Below are 20,105 nucleotides of genomic sequence, written 5' to 3'. Positions count from 1 at the left end.
TCCAGAAACAAAAACACATGGATATCACATTGTTGATAGATGAGTCTCTCATTACATATAGGGAGAAACCAAACCACTAAAATAGGGTTTCACCCCCTAGCATATTCTTATACCATAGGACTTATATGTTACCATTACTTAAGTAATGTTATTCTGTACAAGATAGTGAAAAGAAATGCTTATAGAAATATTATAACTATAGGTTCATATTGTGAATATGTTGTTTGGATGATGAAGAAAGGAACTGGCATCCACAACTTATTCACTACAGTAGAGTACAATGTTTCCATGTCAGAAAAGATGGACAACACTGTCATGTCACACTATCTTCCTATTTACCTGCAATTATGCAATGTAACATATCAGTTATGAATCATAGACGTAAATACCAGACACAACATTGACACGTGGACACTAGTAATAATTTTAAAAAATAAATAAATTGAATATTAGTGTCTGAAATAGATATAAACATGTCTCTTATAGTGGCGTTTGTGCTATAGAGCACATCACAACTAGGAAAATGCGAATGAATGAGTAAATCGACGGGTAATTTCCCGGGATCTCATGACAACAGAAAATTCATAGGAACTTAGTAAGAAATTTATATACCTTGAGGAGCATTTTCCCGGCAAGTGTGTGATCTTTTAATAATAGAGAGATCCTATTAATAGAAAATTACAAAACAAAAAATTAGTGAGAAATTCTTGACATAGAGGCGAACCGCAAAGTTTAGGCCACAAATCTATGAGACATTCATATGACTTACCTTGCCACCAGTTTCCTCTTGAGGCACTTCCTGAATCATCTTCTCCACCATCTTTCTTGTACTGATAAACATAAATTCATATTAGCCACAAATTTAAATAACTTTTGATATATTTTAAATACAGATAATGATAAATGTAATCAATCACCATAGTGTTCGATCCCGAACCACGAGTACTCTGAGGATGAGAGTATACATCTTGGCCACCATAATAGATTGATGAACTAAGCTGACATGGTTGAACTCTTTGTTCTTGATAAACATAACTCATATCCTTATTTGTTTTCTCCTCAGTTTCACCCTCACTTCCCTTACTCACATAATCTGCATTTCCCTTACTCATATAATCTGCATTGAGAACAAAAACAAAGCAAGCAAAAATAGCATTAATAACCCCTTAAAAAACTCCACTATTTTTTTACGGTAGAAATCAGGTATATCCTCCACGCACAACTGCAGAGACTAGTGACTAATCTTGAGCCAGAGAAAACAACAATAGAAGACAAAACTCTCTCAAAAATTGAACACTGTTGTGTACTGTACCTCTTAAAAAAACACTACACTACTATTTTTTTCTTCATAAATTAATCAAAATTTATAATAGTATAGTTTCATTATTAAATAGAGGCATAAAAACAGAGTATTCAAACCTTGAGTACCAATTTTGGAGTTTAATCCTTCAGTAGCAGTTTTTCCATTCAGTGCAGAACGCAGAGACTCTCTTCCAAACACCTGAATCATCACAAATCTCAAAATCAATAAACACACTTCTAACAATAATGAAACTGTTCAATAACAGATGAAAAATGAAAAAACTAAAACCTTTGAAGATGGAGAAAAAATAGAGTCGAAAATTCCAGAAGAAGCAGAGGAAGGATGAAAATCAATGGAACCAAAGAGTTCAGAAGTGAAAGAAGATGATGAAGATGAAGAAGAAGAACTCAATTTCTTTCTTCCTTCCATATTTTGTTTGCCTCGAAGTTTCAAACAAAGTGAGAGTTTTGTTTTATGTAAAGACAAGAACACAAAGAAACATTAACCACCGACCCTATGAAGAAGTTTGTGAATGAATAATAATATTGAAATGAGATATTTGGTTTTCCTAGGAAAAAAACAGAGGAAGGAAGACAGAAGAGAACACAGGTGTGTGAAAGGGAAAGACACGTGAAAAGGTTGTAAGCTTGAGAGAGATGGGTAAGAGTAAGATTTCATTGTATGCATTTATTTATAGGCGTTATTTCATGAGGTGAAATAAATGTTTTGGATTTTTTTTTAATTGTTTTTTAATATGTGGTCTTTTCTTATTAAAAAATGTGTTGGAGTAAATGTGAATATTTATTTTACTTTAAATGATTTCAATTGGAAATTTGATCTATTAATTATTGGTGAATTGATGAAGCTTGTTACAGGAACTTGAGAAGAAGAGATTCATATTAAAGGAAACAGTTTCTTTCCTGCTCCTCTCTCATGTTTTTTATCATGCTCTAAATTTTAGCAATTCACATATTAATATTAATTATGTTGTTGATTACATATATTAGAATGAAATGAATGGTTGTTATTTAAGAGGATTATGAGATCCATATCCAACATGTAAGGTTAGCGCTTCAGCACTTAAGTTAGAGAATGAAAAGTGACGTGTAAATAAGAATGAATTTAAATACTTAAAAAACGACACATTTTCTCTCTTAAATATAGAAGTGGTTGGCAATTAAAAACACATAGAAAGACGTGGATTGCAATCATCTATCATATTGATCTAGGATGCCAACAAAAGTTCACTAGGTGAAATCGTCAACTTCTAAAAAGGAGAAGGTCTACCAGCTCTGTGCGCTTCTACAACTTGCACTTTACCTTTATACATTTTGTTTTTGGGCTTTGCAGTAGGCTCAAAACACTTGTCCATCAAGCTATTATTTCTGCTTTACAAGACAATGGTTTTAGACATATGACTCTATACATAAGACGAGGTGGTTGTGGAGATTTGAAAAACGAATATTTAAAGCAAAATCATTTGAGAAATTAGAGTTTAAAACAATTTTATAAAGAGTTATTACCATTTTTGTTCCCTACCATATAGGCGACTTTTGGTTTATCCCCTGTAAAAAAAAATTTAAGTTTGAAAATATTAAAAGTGAAATTGTTTCAAAATTTTATTGACAAGGAGACTTGAACCAATGACCTATTGATTTAAAGAGAAGGGAGCTACGACTCGACCAATCAACTTATTTTGATTTGTTTCTGAACTTAAGGGTGTGTTTAGTTCGAGGTAGATGGAGGGGAGGGGAGGGGAGGGGAATTTTCTAATTAAATATGTTTGATTCAAATTTAAGGAGGGGAAGGGAGGGGAGGAGATGGGAGCAAAATCTCTCCAAACCTCATTTTTTGCGTCCCTCCGAATTGGGGGGATTTGGAGGGTAGGGGAGCGAATCTGAATTTTAATACGTAAAAAATTATTATATTTACTAAAATATCATCAGTTTAAGTTTAATATTTCAAAATTATTTATTTTCTTTCGTGTTAATGCTTCTCTTCTATGTGATTTTTCTCGATTATTTCCATCAACTTATTATGACTATTATCCACCTTCAATTTTTTTTCAAATTTTTTTACTTAATACAAATCATAATCATTGCATTATTTTTATAATTTTTTAATGTTTATTTATGTTATTTTTTTTAAATTTTGTTATTTATCCTATTATATTTTCTTTTATATCAAAATTTAAATCATTCACTTTATTTTATTTTTTGTTTATTAATTTGATTAAAAAAATTAAATTATTAGTTTTAACAATAACTTATTTTATGTATTTGTTTTGTTAGATGATTAATCACTATTTAAAAATTATTATTAGCATATAGTTTCATTTGGGTCGGAGAGTTATAATCTGAATCAAGTGTACTCAGTTTATTAACGTTATGAAAAATTATAATATTTTAGTCCCTTAATATTAAAAAATTTATTACCAAAAAAATATTTATGAATTTTTCATATTTGAATATCATATCACTTATATAAGATCATAAGGTTAAAAATGTAATTTATTAATAAAACTCCTCCCCTCCCTTCCCCTCCTGAACAAAACATATTTTTAATTAAAACCTCTCTCTTCCCCTCCCTTATCTTATTTTGAACCAAACACTTATCTGATTAAAAAAATCTCTCACCTCCACTCCCCTCCCCTCCCCTTCCCTCTTTTAAAATCCCTCTCCCCCTCATTTGAACCAAACAGACCCTAAATGTATCAATTACATAGTACCACTTTTACATATTTTATATATATATATATATATATATATATATATATATATATATATATATATATATATATATATATATATATAATCTAAAATTAATTTTTACTATATAATAATATATAATAATATGAAATTAATTTACATCATATGTAATATATTTTTTATATTTTGTTTAAAATATTATATATTTAATAATATTATTTAGAATCCACAAAATATTCATTATACATTTCAATTATTTTAACACATAATAATAAACTGAAATTATAGTCTTATTTTAATAATATTATTTATGTTTGAAACTATTATTATAGTGGAATTTTTTAAAACATAATATATAGATTTACTATTATTAATTTCACTTTATTATCAATTAATTTATTATACTATAGGTTCTAAAAATATACTATAGGTTCACGTGATATATTTGGAGCTTATTATAGTTCCAATTTATTCTAAAAAAACAATTTTAATATGTTATTAAAAAATTATTATTTGATATATTAAAATTAATATTTATTAAAGTGTAAAATAAACCTTACAAATTAATATATGTTGTTAATATTAATTTAATATTTAATATATATATATATATATTAAAAGTTTAATATTATTAATTACACTACAAGAAAATCTACATTTAGCTACGACCAAAACCGTAGCTAATTTGAAGCGAATCTCTATCAAATAGAGTTAGTTGGAGATTCGAGACGGATTAACTACCATTCATGCCGTAGCTTGGATTGAGTGGCTAATTATCTAGACTAAAATGTCCTAGCAAAATTCAATCTAATTTTTTATAATTCCTAGCTAAATCACAACTAAAACGTAGCAAATTACAGGTCTTTTATTTATGTTTCCAAACTATTCAACTACAGTATATCCACAAAAATATCATAGTAAATCTCAAGCTAAATTTTGTTAGATTAGATTTTTAATTTTCATATCAAAACCCAATTAGACTAAAAATTAAAAAAAAATTCGTATATCGTAATTGTCGATAATTAAGCATTGACTAGAGTAAAATAATTAAAAATATTAATATTTTTTCATTCCCTAAGCATTGACTTAAGTAAAAAAATTAAAACTATTAATATTTTTTCATTCCCTAAGTATTGATTATGCATTCATTTAAACTTATACTTATTAGAATGAGAAGACACCTTAAAAGCAATTTCATATTTATATATCTTCAGTGACTATATTCAAAAGAATGTTACTGTCATTATAAGAACAATAGTATTGTCAATTAGCAACTAAATGATTCATGAAGGCTGCCAAAAACCAAACAAACTTGATCATACAGGGATAGACACACATATAAGTGGCAGAGAATATGATTTGTACACTACAACTTAGTATCCAAAACCTACTCCAAGATGGTTGCTAAAAACCTATATTACAATATGGCTTCAAAACTAGAAACTAACAGCTTGATGAATCTCATGGACCTCGAATAAAGAGTCATGTACCAACTGCTTTTCAAATCAAACAACAGATTTCAGTAAAGTCGATCAAACTGATATTATCAGTCACTTATCTAACATCGTACAACAAAGGTTCACAAAGAAGGCATTATAACCTGTAGGAAATATGAGAACTCTTCACTGCCCATTATCTTGAAGTGGAGACTTAGTGTTATGTTGGTTCTTCTCCTCCTCATCTTTATTGGATGATTTATCATCCTAGGGGCAGAAATATTAACACTATCAATTGACATTGCAAAATCAATCATATGAAAAAAGTTTATGACATGTATACATAAACATACAATAACTGAGTAGGAAAGAATCAAAACTGACTTAAATATAGATGCATATGTCTTCATTCTTGAATGATTTCTACTTGATTAAATTGCATACAAGGGTGACTAATTATCTAATATGTCATCTCATTTTGAAATATCACAAAGTGGAAATCTCCACGTGGAAACAAAAAATGGCCTTAAAAACTTACTAATAGAAAATCAAAGGGGATCTATCAAAATGCGTGTAAGGATTGTTACCTTTCTAGGGAGACAGATGAAGATTGGGAGGTGCAGCTGTGGCAGGCTCAGCGACAGAAGAAGGAGCAGCATCAGAAGCAGGTGCGGCAGAGGGGGAGGCAGGAGCGGAGAATTGCGAACGGTATTTGATAATCTTTGCACCCTTTATAGATTCCTCAACCTATTTAGTAACAACCAATCACAAACTCTTGTTATAGTTGTTTCATTTAAAATTGTCTAAGCTCAGATTCTTAAAAAAATTACCACACAACTCCCTTATGTTTTTAAATAACTACCTGCTTCAGATTAAAACAAGTCGGGAAATCTGTTGTGATGTTAACTTCCAATGACTTCAACTTACATAAAAAAAAGAGCTTTACCTCCAATAAATCAGGAACTAAGGAGAGAATCTAAGAAATAAAAGTGAATTAAGATCAGTTTTGATGCAAGTGAATTAAATTTTGACAAAAAAAACATATCATGTTAAGAAGAAAGTAAGAATAAATAAAGCCTGAAACTTGACGAAGGACCTGAAGAATAGGAGAAGTGTCTGTCAATGATTCTACATTGGACATTTTGCCAGCATATCCTTACGGTTTGTACATGAATGATAATTCAGCTTATTGATGTTAGAGGCTACTAGAGATTCAAATCAATGTTAAGGTGTCATCCAGAGCCTTGAGCTTGTAAGCTTAATTGATTTGACATACTGTTAGATGTTCTATTTCAGATTTGAAGTCATTATGGAAATTGGAATAATGGTTCTGGATATTAGACACACCACAAACATCAATACATTGAAATAGTTGAATTAAGCTATTGCAATATGTATGTATGATAAAGTTAACATCAACCGTACCTTAGAATTAGTAAAAATGAATGTTGATACTTTCGATCGCAGAAAATACGCACCTGAGATCAGCTGCTGTCAAAATATCACAGTATTATTAATTTCAGTCTTTTAAAAAAGAATTTTTTAAAGAGAATAATATTTTAAAAATTTATGTAATTGAAGTTAAATAGTGGTTTCTTAAATTTATGTAATTTTGATCTTAGTATTGTTAACAGGTGAAAAAAGGAGCACCACACTCACACATCAGGGGCATATCACACATAAATAAAATAGTTAGCCATTAAACTATAACTTGAGATAGTAATGAAGGACCACACAATGTTAATATAATGTTCTAATTTCTATATCTTTTTATTAATGGTGGTGGGTAAAGGGAGTTCTTATATCAGGCAAAACTAAACATTAATGTAACTAAGAATCAATTCATTAAAAGGCAAAACAATTCTCCACAGAAAATATATAACAACAGAGTTGTAAAAATTTTAAAGCTTACATCTCTAAGTTCCTCTTATTGCAAAAACTCTCTTGCCTCAGTCAAATAGCCAATCAATGCAATGTTGCAGCTGTAGAAGGGATGGCAAATATATTACACTTTCCCTTTATCCCATCCATTCTAGGAAGTTTCCATCAACGATGGAAAATTCAAAATATGAATAAGGCACTGTACCTGTATAATATCAGTAAATTATAGAATAAATTGACCATCAGCATCACCATACCCCACAAAAAAAACATAAGACACTGTATATGTATAATTGCAGTAAACAATAGAATAAATTTTGCCAGTACCGTTGATTATTATGAAACTCATATAAACACATACTTAAACAAGCATTTAAAAATATATATTAGATACTATTACTATTAATTCCTTGTAGTCTTTTTTATTGTGTCACTAACTAAAAAGGTCAATGAATAATTTTATTTACATGCACCATAAAAATATATATGTGTGTGTGACATTCACCTTTTTTAATTTAACTTACTTAATACACATACTAAACATGGAATGGAATCCATGTGTTCTATTCTATTCTGACCCAAGCATTAGTTTATGGCTTATGGGGTATGTTGTGCACGATGATCCACAAGAAAAGACACTAATTACATTAATTAAATATAAATACATGCAAGGTTTTACACCGGATCATTTTTCAAAATTAGATCTGAAAACAACTTTAATTTAATTAAAAGAAAATGTTTTGTCAAATTCAGATGGTTTTAAGGTTAAGTTAGGGTTAAATTCAGCCTTAGGGTTAAATTCAGCCTCATAGTATAATCCTTAGTTGTTTTGTTAAAGTTAAATCTTAGATTATCAACATAGAACTTCTAAAAATTTAAGACAAATAATTGATAACATAAGTCAAATTAATGATGATATTGAAAGAAAAGAGTATAACCTTTCCAATCACCTCCCACTGAGTTTCATTTGTCAGAGCAAGAATATACCGTCTGCTTGTTTGCTCTGCAAATCAATGTGATGAAAAATAAGGCAAAGCATTTTTAAACTACAATCAGAATTCCCTCTCTCTATACATATAGGGATTGAAGGTTTGATATGAAGCTGTTGAATTGTTTCTGCAAGAGTATGTGGATGGGAATTGGTGTAGATTGAAAGAATTTTATGGAATGGTTGAATTGTGTTTTGGAAGAGAATTTGGAAACAGATTTTGGCAGAGTAATGTTGTATATTTTCTCCCCCTCTTTTCAGTGTGAGAGTGGCTGCAGTTATAGGATGATTGAAGGGTGATTTGGGGAGAGAAATTTGAGAGTGGTACGTGTGAGATTCGGTTAAAGGAGCGTGAAATTTGTTGAGGGGTGAGGTGAGGATATTTTTGAAAGGTTGATGATGGAATATCTTGAGCTGTTAACTTGTTTTTTATGTAGGGTGCTGTTTTTGTGAAGCTCTATGCAGCAAGTTTTTATCGTGGCAGTCCGGTTTTGGAAATGTTTCTTGTGTAGGTACGGTCTGTCTTGTGCAGAATTTTGCAAGGTGGTTTATGACATCCTCTAGTTAGATAATATGATAATCAATACACAATAATGTGTATCCATTAGCTAAAAGAATTAATGTGATTCAGATACACATACCTAAATTTCATAAGGTCGATTCAAATCAGTGCCTGTAGAAGTTTCGAATATCTGAAAACCGAGGAACTACAACAGGTACACCACGGGCTTTCTCGAGAGCAAAATTTATCCTCAATGGTTTGCCTAACAATGCCTGCAAAAGAAATCACCATGATCATAAGGAATAACTTCAAAAGAAAACAATTGCAACAACAACGTTGAAATTTGTTAGTAAGAAGTGAGTTAGAACTATAACGTGGAACACATAGAAGCTTGAAAATATTTTTTAAGACCAATGTGGGACTTTTTTCTTAAGTATACACTTGATGAGAAAGTGGATAATAGTTTTCATCATGCATCGGTATTGAGCATTGCATTATATATTCCTCTCTTATGTTAAGAAATCATGTTAAGATCGTGTTATCAAAATAATATTTCATTTCGTATCAATGTATGAAGGTGATATATTAGTCATTTTATATGTTGTCAGGGTGGTTGAAGAAGAGATGTAAAACCATTGGCTGCCGTCAAAAACAGGTGCTCACTTATGAACTAATGAAACATGCCTACAGAATCCAAACTCACAGAAGATTGATATTTCTAGTTGGTGGGACTAAATGTGAATATTTGCTGAAAACAAACTAATTACTTACATATCTTAATCATTCAACATAGAATCATTCAACATATTTAATTTAAACCGGTATAACACTGGATAGCAGATATAGTGCCATATTTTGTCAAATCAACATTAAAGATATTATAATCTGAAAATTTTATACATCTATTGACATTATAGCATTCATATGGAGAAATTAATGATAATTACATCTGAAAAATTTAAAATCAACATTAACTATACCTTAAAATGCGTAAAAAGGAATATCAATAGTGTCGATCAGAGAAAATGCACCGTTGTAGCGAAGATCGAAAAGAGATTCTGCAACAAAGATCTGTTATGATAGAAACCGTGTGAATCGGAGAAATTTTTCAGATAAATTTTACTAGAGTGAATAAGTGATTATGTGAGACTTTATTCACAAAAAACAATTACCCCAAGTAGTAGGTTTTGAGAAATTCATGAGCAATTTCAATCTATGAAGGAGAAGTAGCGATTTTGGATTGATGAAGAGAAGCAGCGATTTTGGATTGATGAAGAGAAGCCGCGATGACAGAGAAGCAATATCAATCGATGACTGAGAAGCAGTGATTTGGATTGTTGAAGGAGAAGCAGCGGTTTTGATGACAGAGAAACAATGATTTGTTCAGAGAAAAAGTGATTATGCGGTGAAGAAAAAGTGTTTCATGGAGAAAAGTGATTTTGGTTGAAGGTTGAAGAAGGAAAAGCGATTCAGAGAAAAGGAGTTTTAGGTGAGTTTCTGATGAAATTGAAATATTCTATTAAACCTAATTAGTAAAATTATATAAATGTAAAATAATAATAATAATAATAATAATAATAATAATAATAATAATAATAATAATAATAATAATAATAAAATAATAATAATAATAATAATAATAATAATAATAATAATAATAATAATATAATAAGAAAACTAGTAAAAAGTAAAAAAATGAATAAATACTTGTTAACTAAAAAAAATTAACTATAATAATATTTACAAATGAAATATTAAGTGAGTAATTTATTATTAGTTGTAAAACAAAGTAATTTGTTATTATAAGTTAAATGGTTGTTTTGTAACTTGAGATTAACCATGAAAATAATTGGTAGTAAAATTTTGGTAGCTAATCCTACATTTTCTTGTAGTGTTATGAAATAGTTAAAGAAATTTTAACAAATTTAGTATTATTAAATAAATGTTTTATATGACAAATAAGTTTAAATTGTTATTAATTATGAAATAGTTTAAACAAAAAAATATATGGCAAACGTATACATTTAAATAGTAAAGTAATTCAAAGAGAGCACGATAGCCCAGTGGCAACACTTGTTCCATAGTACTTAAAGAGAATTAGTTCAAGTCTCATTATCCCCATAATAATAAATAAAATGCCAACGTGTAAGGTTAATTTTTTAAAAAAATATTGCAGGAGGTAAACCAAAAGTGACCGGAAGCAAAAATGGTAATAATCATTTTATAAAATAGTTGAAAATATGTAGCGGAAATTCATAGTAAAGATAATTAATTGGAAAATAAAAGAGAAAATGGAAGAGAGATAACCGGAGAATTATTCAGGTTTGACCAAGAAGACACAATCATGTCCTCAAGATTTTTTTTAAAGTATTCATTAATCTTGAGAGTTTTTATAAGGTTATGCCCACGAACCCCCTTACTTAAGGAAATGAAGTTTCAGGGTAACTAATAACCAAATAGCGAACAAGGCTTAAAGTAGTTAGTCTCTAAACTAAATAGAGATTTTGCACAGTATGATCTCAAACCAAGACAGAGTTTTGAGTTGGCTATCATCCGAACCAAATCGGGGTTTCACACAGGCTAACCACGAATCAAACCAAGATTCTTACCTGGTTGATATTGAACCACTTGAGTTTTTACACAAGGCTAGAACGAAAAACCAAGTGAGATTTTAGAGCAGGTTGATCTCAAATCCATAGAGCTTTTAATCGAGATGAACTTAGGAACCATTGTGGAGATTTCTACTGGATTGTCTTCACGAACTAAAAGAGAGCTTCTTTTTTTCCAATGGTGGAGCATACAAACCCAACGAAGACTAAGACAATCCCCCAAATACAAACAAGAGTTTTTTAAATGGCTTACCTCTCAACCAAAATAATGAATTCTCAAGGAAGAATTATTTATTCCAGAGAAAAGTCTACTCTTGGAAAATTTGCAAATTTTCCCCCACCCAAAACAATATTTCTCACTAGACTCAAAAACACTCTCGAAGCACTATGTCTAAAATGAGTAAGAAAATATGAGAGATTTATAGAGGTGATGAGAGAAATAAAAAATGAGATTTTTCATGTTTTCTGGATGTGAAAAAGTGATAGAGAAGTTGTTTATTTAAATGCCAATACGTGATATAAATTTGGGAATAATTCATGGGCCTTTTAACTCACTTTTTCGGTTAGGCTAATTGATTAGACACCTCAAATAATTGATTGTTGAGGTCTAAATTTGAAGGTTTTGATATAGAGTCGTTACTAATTATTAAGAGACTGTCACAATTGATTAAATACTCGATTAAGCATCATCTAGTCGATTTAACAGTTACAAAAAGTTTCCTAATCAAATGAACATTCCCCCTAATCAATTGGCTAGTCCTTAAAGCTTTTTTTAGGCAATTTAATTTAAAAAGAGAGAGACTTTTTAATGTTTTTAGTGTGTGTATAATTTAGCCATAATACTTCAAAAAATGCACTTGTGTCTATACAAGACACTGATCACTTAAATTGACACGACCAGGCGAGCTTTAACATTTTCCCTCTTTCACACTCTAAAACATGAAGTCTTGGAATCATTATCTTTATCTTTAGAATTGCACAAGAATCTTGAGTCATATTGAAGAGATCTGAGATATCTCCATGTTGATTATCATCATTTAAGATTTTGAAAGGTTAACCATAAATAAGCCTAAGTCTTCACTTAAGAGTCGTCGGACTACAATGTTCACTTTAAACAAATGTCTAGCTTAATTTGGAACAATATCTTGATCAAACATCTTGTGTATCTTTGATGTCTGGAGCTATCTTTAAGAGTTGTTTAACTTCAAGTGTTGTCATCATCAAAACTAAGCAGCTACTGGCTGACTTGCATTCTTATTATCCATAAGTTTTACCATCTTGGATCACTTCTTGATTATACCTTCAAGAACATAGATCCACATAGGGTTTTCAATATATGTCCCTACCCAGCCCCTAGATCTGGGGACGTGAAAGTCTATGATAGGACGCCAATACAATTAGGAACATGCGATTTTAATGCTTTCTTTATAATAAGTAACATTTCATTTGGAATGACAAACATGTGTCCATACGCTAGTTGATGATGATGTTTCTTCTTCATTATAGAACTTGATTACTGCGAATAATTTTTTGGGGAAATCTCAACTCTTGCTCATGTGTACTGGATCGTATTGAACATGTGACTCAATACACAAGAGGGGGTTAACTATGGAGGTTTGAAAATCATTGATTTAAAATATACATTTTCGAAATCAGTGTTTGAATTTTTTTATAAAAAACTTTTAGATATGAAGCGGAAATTCAAAGTAAAGAAATCAAGTGGAAAGTAAAAGAGATAAAGGAAGAGAGATGACACCAGATTGTGTCATTTGCTGCAGTTGACTTCAACTTCATATTCATCCATTAATTCGTTTCTTAGTTTTCCTTGAAAATGAGAACCCTCATGTTACCGAGCAAAGAAAAGTTAATCTTAAAGTTGATTATTCCCAGTAATTCTCTTATAGTGTCAATTCCAGCAACAACTAGTATTTTTATGATCAAAGTCCCCATATGGTAGTCTTGTTTATCGAATTTTCTTTGCTAGAAACCATATGGAGAAGCATTCTATAAACCTAATTATTTTGTAATTGGTTGGTTAGTAGCCATAAGGGGACCATATCTTCCCTAATGACCACTCTAAGGTTGTCTTGCCTTAGAAGGAGTATCTTTGTAATAAGATAGTGGGCCACATGAATTTTTGCCTTCAAGTAGCTTACTTTGATAGGAAGCTTCCTATCCTCTACGAGATTCATAACAAAAGAGATGATGACAATGGAAAGTTTAAATTTTTTTAACCTTGTAGGCCACGTAGGTATAGGATTCCCCTGAAAGGTTAGTACAAACATTCTTCCAAATTAGTCTTTGTGAATATCAATTTCTACTCCCTTCACATATGGTTTAAAGGATAGATCTTAAATATTTAGATTTAATTGTAACTCTCTTAAGATTTGGGAATACTCAATATGGTACCTTTGCGGAGAATTCACTTAGCAACCCTAGGTAGATGTGAACATACAACATAAAGTTGTTGAGAAAGTATTCATCAATAACGGTAGGTCGTATTACCTTACAGTTTGACATCACATTCCTTTCTTGATTTATTAAAGTTGAACCGTGCATGAACAATCTCCTTGATGAAGTATTTCCATATTGTAGGCTTCTTGTTGGAGCAATAGATGATGATATTTATGAAGGTTCAGTGAAACACAAAAAAATGGGGGTTTTAATTGGGTTTCTAATGTGACAACTTTTTGCAGACCCAAAAAAAAACTCAACAATGATAAAAATACTAAAGGAGTTTTATATTGGTTCACTATTAACGAAGTTAATCCAATCCACTCGCCAAAATGAGTTCGTCTTCTTAATAAGGACTTGATCCACTAATCAATCAGAATACACTCAAAGACAAATTGTTAATGAATTCTCGAGGCTAAAGACTAAACTTAGTCCCTCAAAGAATAAAATCTCAAACACAAAATGTCATTGACTTCTCAAGGCTACATACTATACCTTGTCCCTCAAGGACTTCAATCAGAGTTATAATACAAAGATTGTATGCTTACAAAGATGCTTCTGAACAAGCATATACACAATAGGAATTGCATACTTTTACTCTTAAGAAAAATTATACAATGAAAATATCTAAGAATAGTAAGTGTTGTTTCTCTCTTTGTTTCTCTTTGTTATGTTGTTGTTTCGACTTTTTTAGAATGATGCACACAACTTTATTTTTCATAGTTCTATCTCTGTACAATTCTCTTCTTGGTGATTCTCTTCATCTTCTTCAATTTCCTTGTCCTATTTATATATGATGCTCCCATCCTTTTAAAACAGCCTTCCAAGCCTTGTTGTCCATGGATTTCAGAAAATCCACCATTCTAAATTTCCATCAGTCATAGTTTTAACCATCCAACAGAGGTAGTCTGTTGTTGTATCCTCCTTCTTTATCCATAGTACCAGAAATTATTCTTCCTAAAGCTCACCAATAAACAAAACATGGTGCCTACTCTGATGCCAATTGAAATTCTGTCACTTACAAAACTGATGTCAAGACTGATGTCTTAACACCATTCAATGTCAAGACAGATGTTATAACATCTACTGACTGACAACACAAATATCATAATTAAAATAAACTTGCTGCATAATAAAGAACACAAGTAATTGTTAACCCAATTCAGTGAAACAACACAAATATGGGGGCTACCAAGCCATGAAGGAAATATACTATTATCAGTATTAGTTCAAAGCCTAAACAGTCCCAGTTTACAACTTGCCTTCTAATCACTACCCCGTGCTACTTCTACCTAGAAATCAACATCGAGATATGAGAAATTGACATCTCACTTCCAATCACCTCAGTGATAAAAACACTCACACACCCCGTGACTAGAGGAACCAAATAGAAAGATTACACTTTCAAACAAACAATAATTAATCAAGAAGCTTAACTGATAACAATATTTGATCTTACTTAAAATCTTCGATCAAGAACAATACTCAACTCTCTTGCTTAAAAGCTTCAAAAGTGAAAACACACGTCCACCTCAATGTATCAGAAGATACATGAGTGGTACAAAGAAAAAAACACACGAAGGACTTGAAATCCACTCAAAACCTAAACCTTTATTGCCCCCATGGTTTCCCTTTAGTGAATGCTTGCTATACTAGGTTTAGCAAGTCCTTATTTATAGAATCTTGCATTGTGGGCTTGGACTTCTAAATAGAATCCAATCTTCTCCTTTTTTAATCAGCTGCAATATCTTCACAAAAAATAGAACAGATCAAATCAAATCAAATATTAGTTTCCTTAAAGAGTCTCAAAGATCCTTTTTTCTAAAACTAAATCAAATCTACATTTGTCCTAAAAACTCCTTGATTGGCTGCGCCTGTATGAGTGTTTGAATATTCCAAAATCTCATATTTTTCAATCCAATCTTCAAGGATTAAAATCCAGATTGAACTGTCAGGATGTTTTGGTATAGCATGTCACAACATCTGACAGAACATCTGTCAAAACACATAATAGTTGAACCTGTTATGATAGTAGGTCAAGATGTTTTAATATCTTGCTCAACATCAGTTAAGAATCATGTTTTAGCAAAATTATTCCAATCACAAAACCATGGAACAAACAATCGGAGTCATCATTAAAACCATCATGATCAACAAATGATCAAATCAACTGCAATCTGTTGTACCTGCAAACACATAGATCTACAATTAACATCAGTAGTTGCAATTTATTTATTCCCTAACATGGTTTTATGATGGTTTAGAAAATAACTTGGTAGCTTGATCTAGCTCTCAGGCTAAATATAGAAGTCTAACACATGTATTAGTTAAATTTATATGGATTCAAATTCTCGTTCAAGAATTATGTGTTCAAGTTTAGCCTCTTCCAATGCTTTGTGACAATCAATCAGTTGTCTTATTGGCTCACAACTCTATCTTAAATACATGGACCAATAATATGAAGATCGACTATCTTTTTTGTGTGAAAGAAAGTTATTGTCAAATAACTCTCTATAGTCCATGCTACATAAACAAATCAGTGAGCATATGTGTTCATTAAACCTCTATCTTCCTTAAAGTTTTAACACATTAGAGATAAGTTGAAGGCGTTTCACAACCTCAAAATGAACGAACATGCTCAATAGTCAAAACCCCATTAAACCTATAAGGGGTATAAGAGATCATATGTACCTATCACCCAGTGGCGAAGTCAGAAAAATTTTGAAGCCCGGGCAAAAATGATTCTTTAAAAATCATAGTTTTTGCGGAAATGTATCATCACATTACTCTATATAATTTGCGGAAATTTAAAATTACTTCAAGATGCAATGCATGTCATACCAACCGCTATTTAAAATCATGCATTAGATAATCAAAATAGTTATAATGTAAAAAACATATGATGTGTGATAGAATTAGAATAATGGAAGTAGTTTGTCATCATGTGGTTACGTTTATAAGACCCTTTTTGGAACATAAAGTTGGTTTTTATCCAAAATTTAAATTCTTTACTAAACATTTTCTATAAAAGGTTTTCCTATAAGGCATTTCAAAAAATATGAAAATAACTTTCGTCATTCAGAATAATGGAAATTAACTTTCAAACTTCAATTCTATAACCATAATTAAGTGTTATGAACATAAATGTAAAACCAGTAAATTTTTGTAACACATCATTAGAAAAACCAGTTTAAAACCGTTAACATCAACTGAGAGGAAAACATATTCAAACAGAAAATAGCAATAACCAGTGGCAATAGAGTTGTTAGCCAGAAGGGAAGGCATACTTGAGGAATATCTCATCCTCATGCTCAATCTGCAGATTCTTGGATTCCATTAGTAAACCAATTTCTTCATTCTTAAATTTTAGAAGAAACCAAATGTGATTAGTTCAGTGATTACAGGAATATATGATTCTCGTGCAAAACACCTTCGAATATTGCTTCAGATACGACATCAATTCTCCATCAATTTGTCAATCACAATCGATCACAACAAGATAACAGCAACTCGGACCAACAACCAAGAGATTTCAAGACAAAAAAATAAAAGAACATGGTTTAGGCATTTCACCGAACACTTGGTATGCATTGCTTGAAACGATAAATTCAGAAACAATTCTTCACCAATTCATGAACCACAGCCTGCAACAACAATAATAACAACACAACAATGATTCCGCATCAAAAATCGAGCTTAAAAGTGAAAGAAAAAGAAGAAGAAGAAAACTCGCAACGATTCGACATCTAAACACGATAACTGTTTTGCGACTACAACCACCAATTTCCGATGCCGCGAGTCTGAACGCGCCACAACCATTTCTGTTCTTCCAGCCGCCATGAGAATGAAGAGCCTGGGCAGCTGGCCGTGCGCTGGCTTCGCCTATGCTATCACCTCTACCTTAGTGTATTAGTGTATAAGTAACCATCTAAATCTTAGTTTGTAAATTGAATAACTAACTAATCGAGGTAGTTATTATAATTGTTAGTTACAACTTGGTATATTAGGTATTTCAACAAGCACTATAAATGTACCTTTATAACCGCTTTGGAAGTAATGAAAAACAATTACAAAATTGTAAATCAAAGTTACACTATCACTGTCTATTAATATAATAAATTAGAGTAAGGTGTTTCTTTAAAAAATATCATTATTTGTCTCTCGATGATTGAAAACATCATGTGAGTTTTGAGATTTGTTATGACTCGCCGAGTTATCTAATAATCATATAAGGTGTAGTAAAATAGATCCGGTCTAATGAAAAAGCCAATTTTTGACAATTTTTCATAGAGCGAGTCAAGATTTTAAGCTTATGTTCTCAATTATGCTCATTCCACTGTATTATATTTTTAGCGGGTTTTCGCAAATGCAAGCATTAATGAGACAAGTATGAATTTTTGTAACTTTTAAGTTTTAGAGATACAGAATCCGTTCCGCCCTCATTTTTTGTAAAACGGACTAAAGTTTTACCCATATACCTCTACTATATTGGCCCGCCCTATCCCCTTTTTTTTACCTTTTGTGAGACGGATCAAATTTAAATGAACATATCTCTTTGCCACTCTTAACCATATTGTCTAAACTTTTTTAAATAGAAAACAAATATAGACATGTCTATAATTAACTATATCTTTATTAATGGATATTTTCTTGGGTCAATTTTTTTGGGTTTGTAGGAACGCATTTTGGGATGGAAGTACAAGAAGATGACATCATCTAACCCGACCATATACTATATAATCTTATCTTTTTATCATGTTGGACCCATTTCCTTTGCTCTTCGTCGATTCCAACTTAAAATGGTTTAGATTTATTTTTCTATTAAGTGATTCAATAGGGAAAAAATAGAATGACACTTGGAGAAGGAAATCCATTTGGAAGAGTTGAAAAGGACCCAAGTCTACATTTAGAATTTAAAAAAGACACTCATGAAAAGATAAATAAAGGATAATGTTGTTTACCATTTATGATTTAGATCACAAGTTTTTTTTTATACTTTTGTTTTTGTTATTTTTAGGTGAATCCATTTATACTACTAGACTTAGGAACCAATATGTAGATATTGTGATTCATTATAATGAAGTGTGGTGATGAAGAATTAGGAGTACTTAGAAACATGTATAATTTTACTCCTATTAATGAACAATAAACTTTAATTTTAAATTAATCGACCTTTAGGTTAGATATCAAATATTTTCCATCAAACCTTATTAATTTATGGAAGATTAATCTTCTATTTTTTTTTAAATATTAAAGTTGTAAAAATAAAACAAAACTTTAAAGTTTGAGATATTAGGATCAAGTTAAGAATGCACTGAGATTTAAAATACATTTTATCAGATATTAAAAAAAATTAGACTTTAAAGTTTGACCTTTTTAAAATAATATAGGAGGTTTTAGTTTTTTTTTTTGTATTTTTATAAAAAGGTCAATAATACTTTGAGAGTTCTAAATTGAACTTTTCTCTTATTACGTGAGACATTTTATTTGATTTGTCCCACATGCTCCCAAATTTAAGATAATTAGACGGGAGGTGCTATTAAATATAAATATTTTAATTTTAATTATATTTCATTATCTTGTAAAATCTATTTATTTTGCTAAATTCAACTCAAATGAATGAACTACCAATCAATAATATATATATATATATATATATATATATATATATATATATATATATATATATATATATATATATATATATATATATATATATGGGGACGACTCAAGTGAGAACAGTTGATTATTATGAGAAATGAGTACAATGAATCACGAACATAAAATTTTAATTTGTTGATTTTAATGGACTGGATTGGCTTCTCTTTTTATGATCCTTAATATTTATTTTAAATCAACATAAAAAGATAAACCAATCCAATTCATTAAAACCAACAAATTAAAATTTAATAGTCATCATTCATTGTTCTAATTTCTCATAATAACCAACTGTTTTTACTTGAGTCGTCCCATATATATATATATATATATATATATATATATATATATATATATATATATATATATATATATATATATATATATATATATATATATATATATATATATATATATATATATATATATATATATATAGGGAATGTATCAAGTATGAGGGTTTTTAAATAAGAGATAAGAGCATTTAATGCTAACCATTAGATTAATCAAGAGAGAAAAATAATAATTATATTAATATTTTAATTAATAATTTAATTTCTCTCTCT

At 30.3% G+C, this 20,105-nt stretch overlaps 1 protein-coding gene and 1 long non-coding RNA gene across 10 annotated transcripts; both read right to left on the bottom strand.

The window, feature by feature from the left end:
* LOC131611867 (uncharacterized) lies at positions 1–1,966 on the bottom strand. The gene is made up of 6 exons (XM_058883706.1): positions 1,592–1,966; positions 1,420–1,501; positions 918–1,117; positions 770–830; positions 613–664; positions 1–339 (listed from the first exon to the last, which is right to left on the bottom strand). The coding sequence occupies exons 1-5, from the start codon at positions 1,730–1,732 to the stop codon at positions 648–650; spliced, it is 501 nt and encodes a 166-aa protein (XP_058739689.1). The 5' UTR covers positions 1,733–1,966; the 3' UTR covers positions 1–339; positions 613–647.
* A 3,305-nt stretch (positions 1,967–5,271) lies between these two features.
* On the bottom strand, positions 5,272–10,321 carry LOC131609304 (uncharacterized). 9 transcript variants are annotated; one of them, XR_009286076.1, is made up of 11 exons: positions 9,991–10,321; positions 9,799–9,889; positions 8,958–9,090; positions 8,267–8,331; positions 7,360–7,533; positions 6,873–6,938; positions 6,544–6,777; positions 6,310–6,423; positions 6,035–6,194; positions 5,612–5,714; positions 5,272–5,507 (listed from the first exon to the last, which is right to left on the bottom strand). It is a non-coding gene; the product is annotated as an uncharacterized LOC131609304 (long non-coding RNA). The 9 variants fall into 9 exon arrangements; XR_009286075.1 differs by having other exon boundaries at positions 5,272–5,504; XR_009286072.1 differs by having other exon boundaries at positions 5,272–5,714.
* Between the last annotated feature and the right edge of the window lie 9,784 nt (positions 10,322–20,105).

The sequence above is a fragment of the Vicia villosa genome, linkage group LG6 (genome assembly GCF_029867415.1).
Source record: "Vicia villosa cultivar HV-30 ecotype Madison, WI linkage group LG6, Vvil1.0, whole genome shotgun sequence".
Taxonomy (NCBI): Eukaryota; Viridiplantae; Streptophyta; class Magnoliopsida; order Fabales; family Fabaceae; genus Vicia; species Vicia villosa.
Note: the sequence above shows the minus strand (reverse complement) of the source record. Positions and strands in the feature narration are given on the sequence as shown.

Bases quoted from the DNA above. Each gene is read 5' to 3' on its own strand.
- LOC131611867 (XM_058883706.1), bottom strand. From the start codon at position 1,732: ATGGAAGGAAGAAAGAAATTGAGTTCTTCTTCTTCATCTTCATCATCT. The intron at 1,502-1,591 runs GTTTTAGTTTTT...GTGATGATTCAG, and splicing joins TTTTTTCTCCATCTTCAAAG to GTGTTTGGAAGAGAGTCTCT. The intron at 1,118-1,419 runs GTTTGAATACTC...TTCTCAATGCAG, and splicing joins CTCCAAAATTGGTACTCAAG to ATTATATGAGTAAGGGAAAT.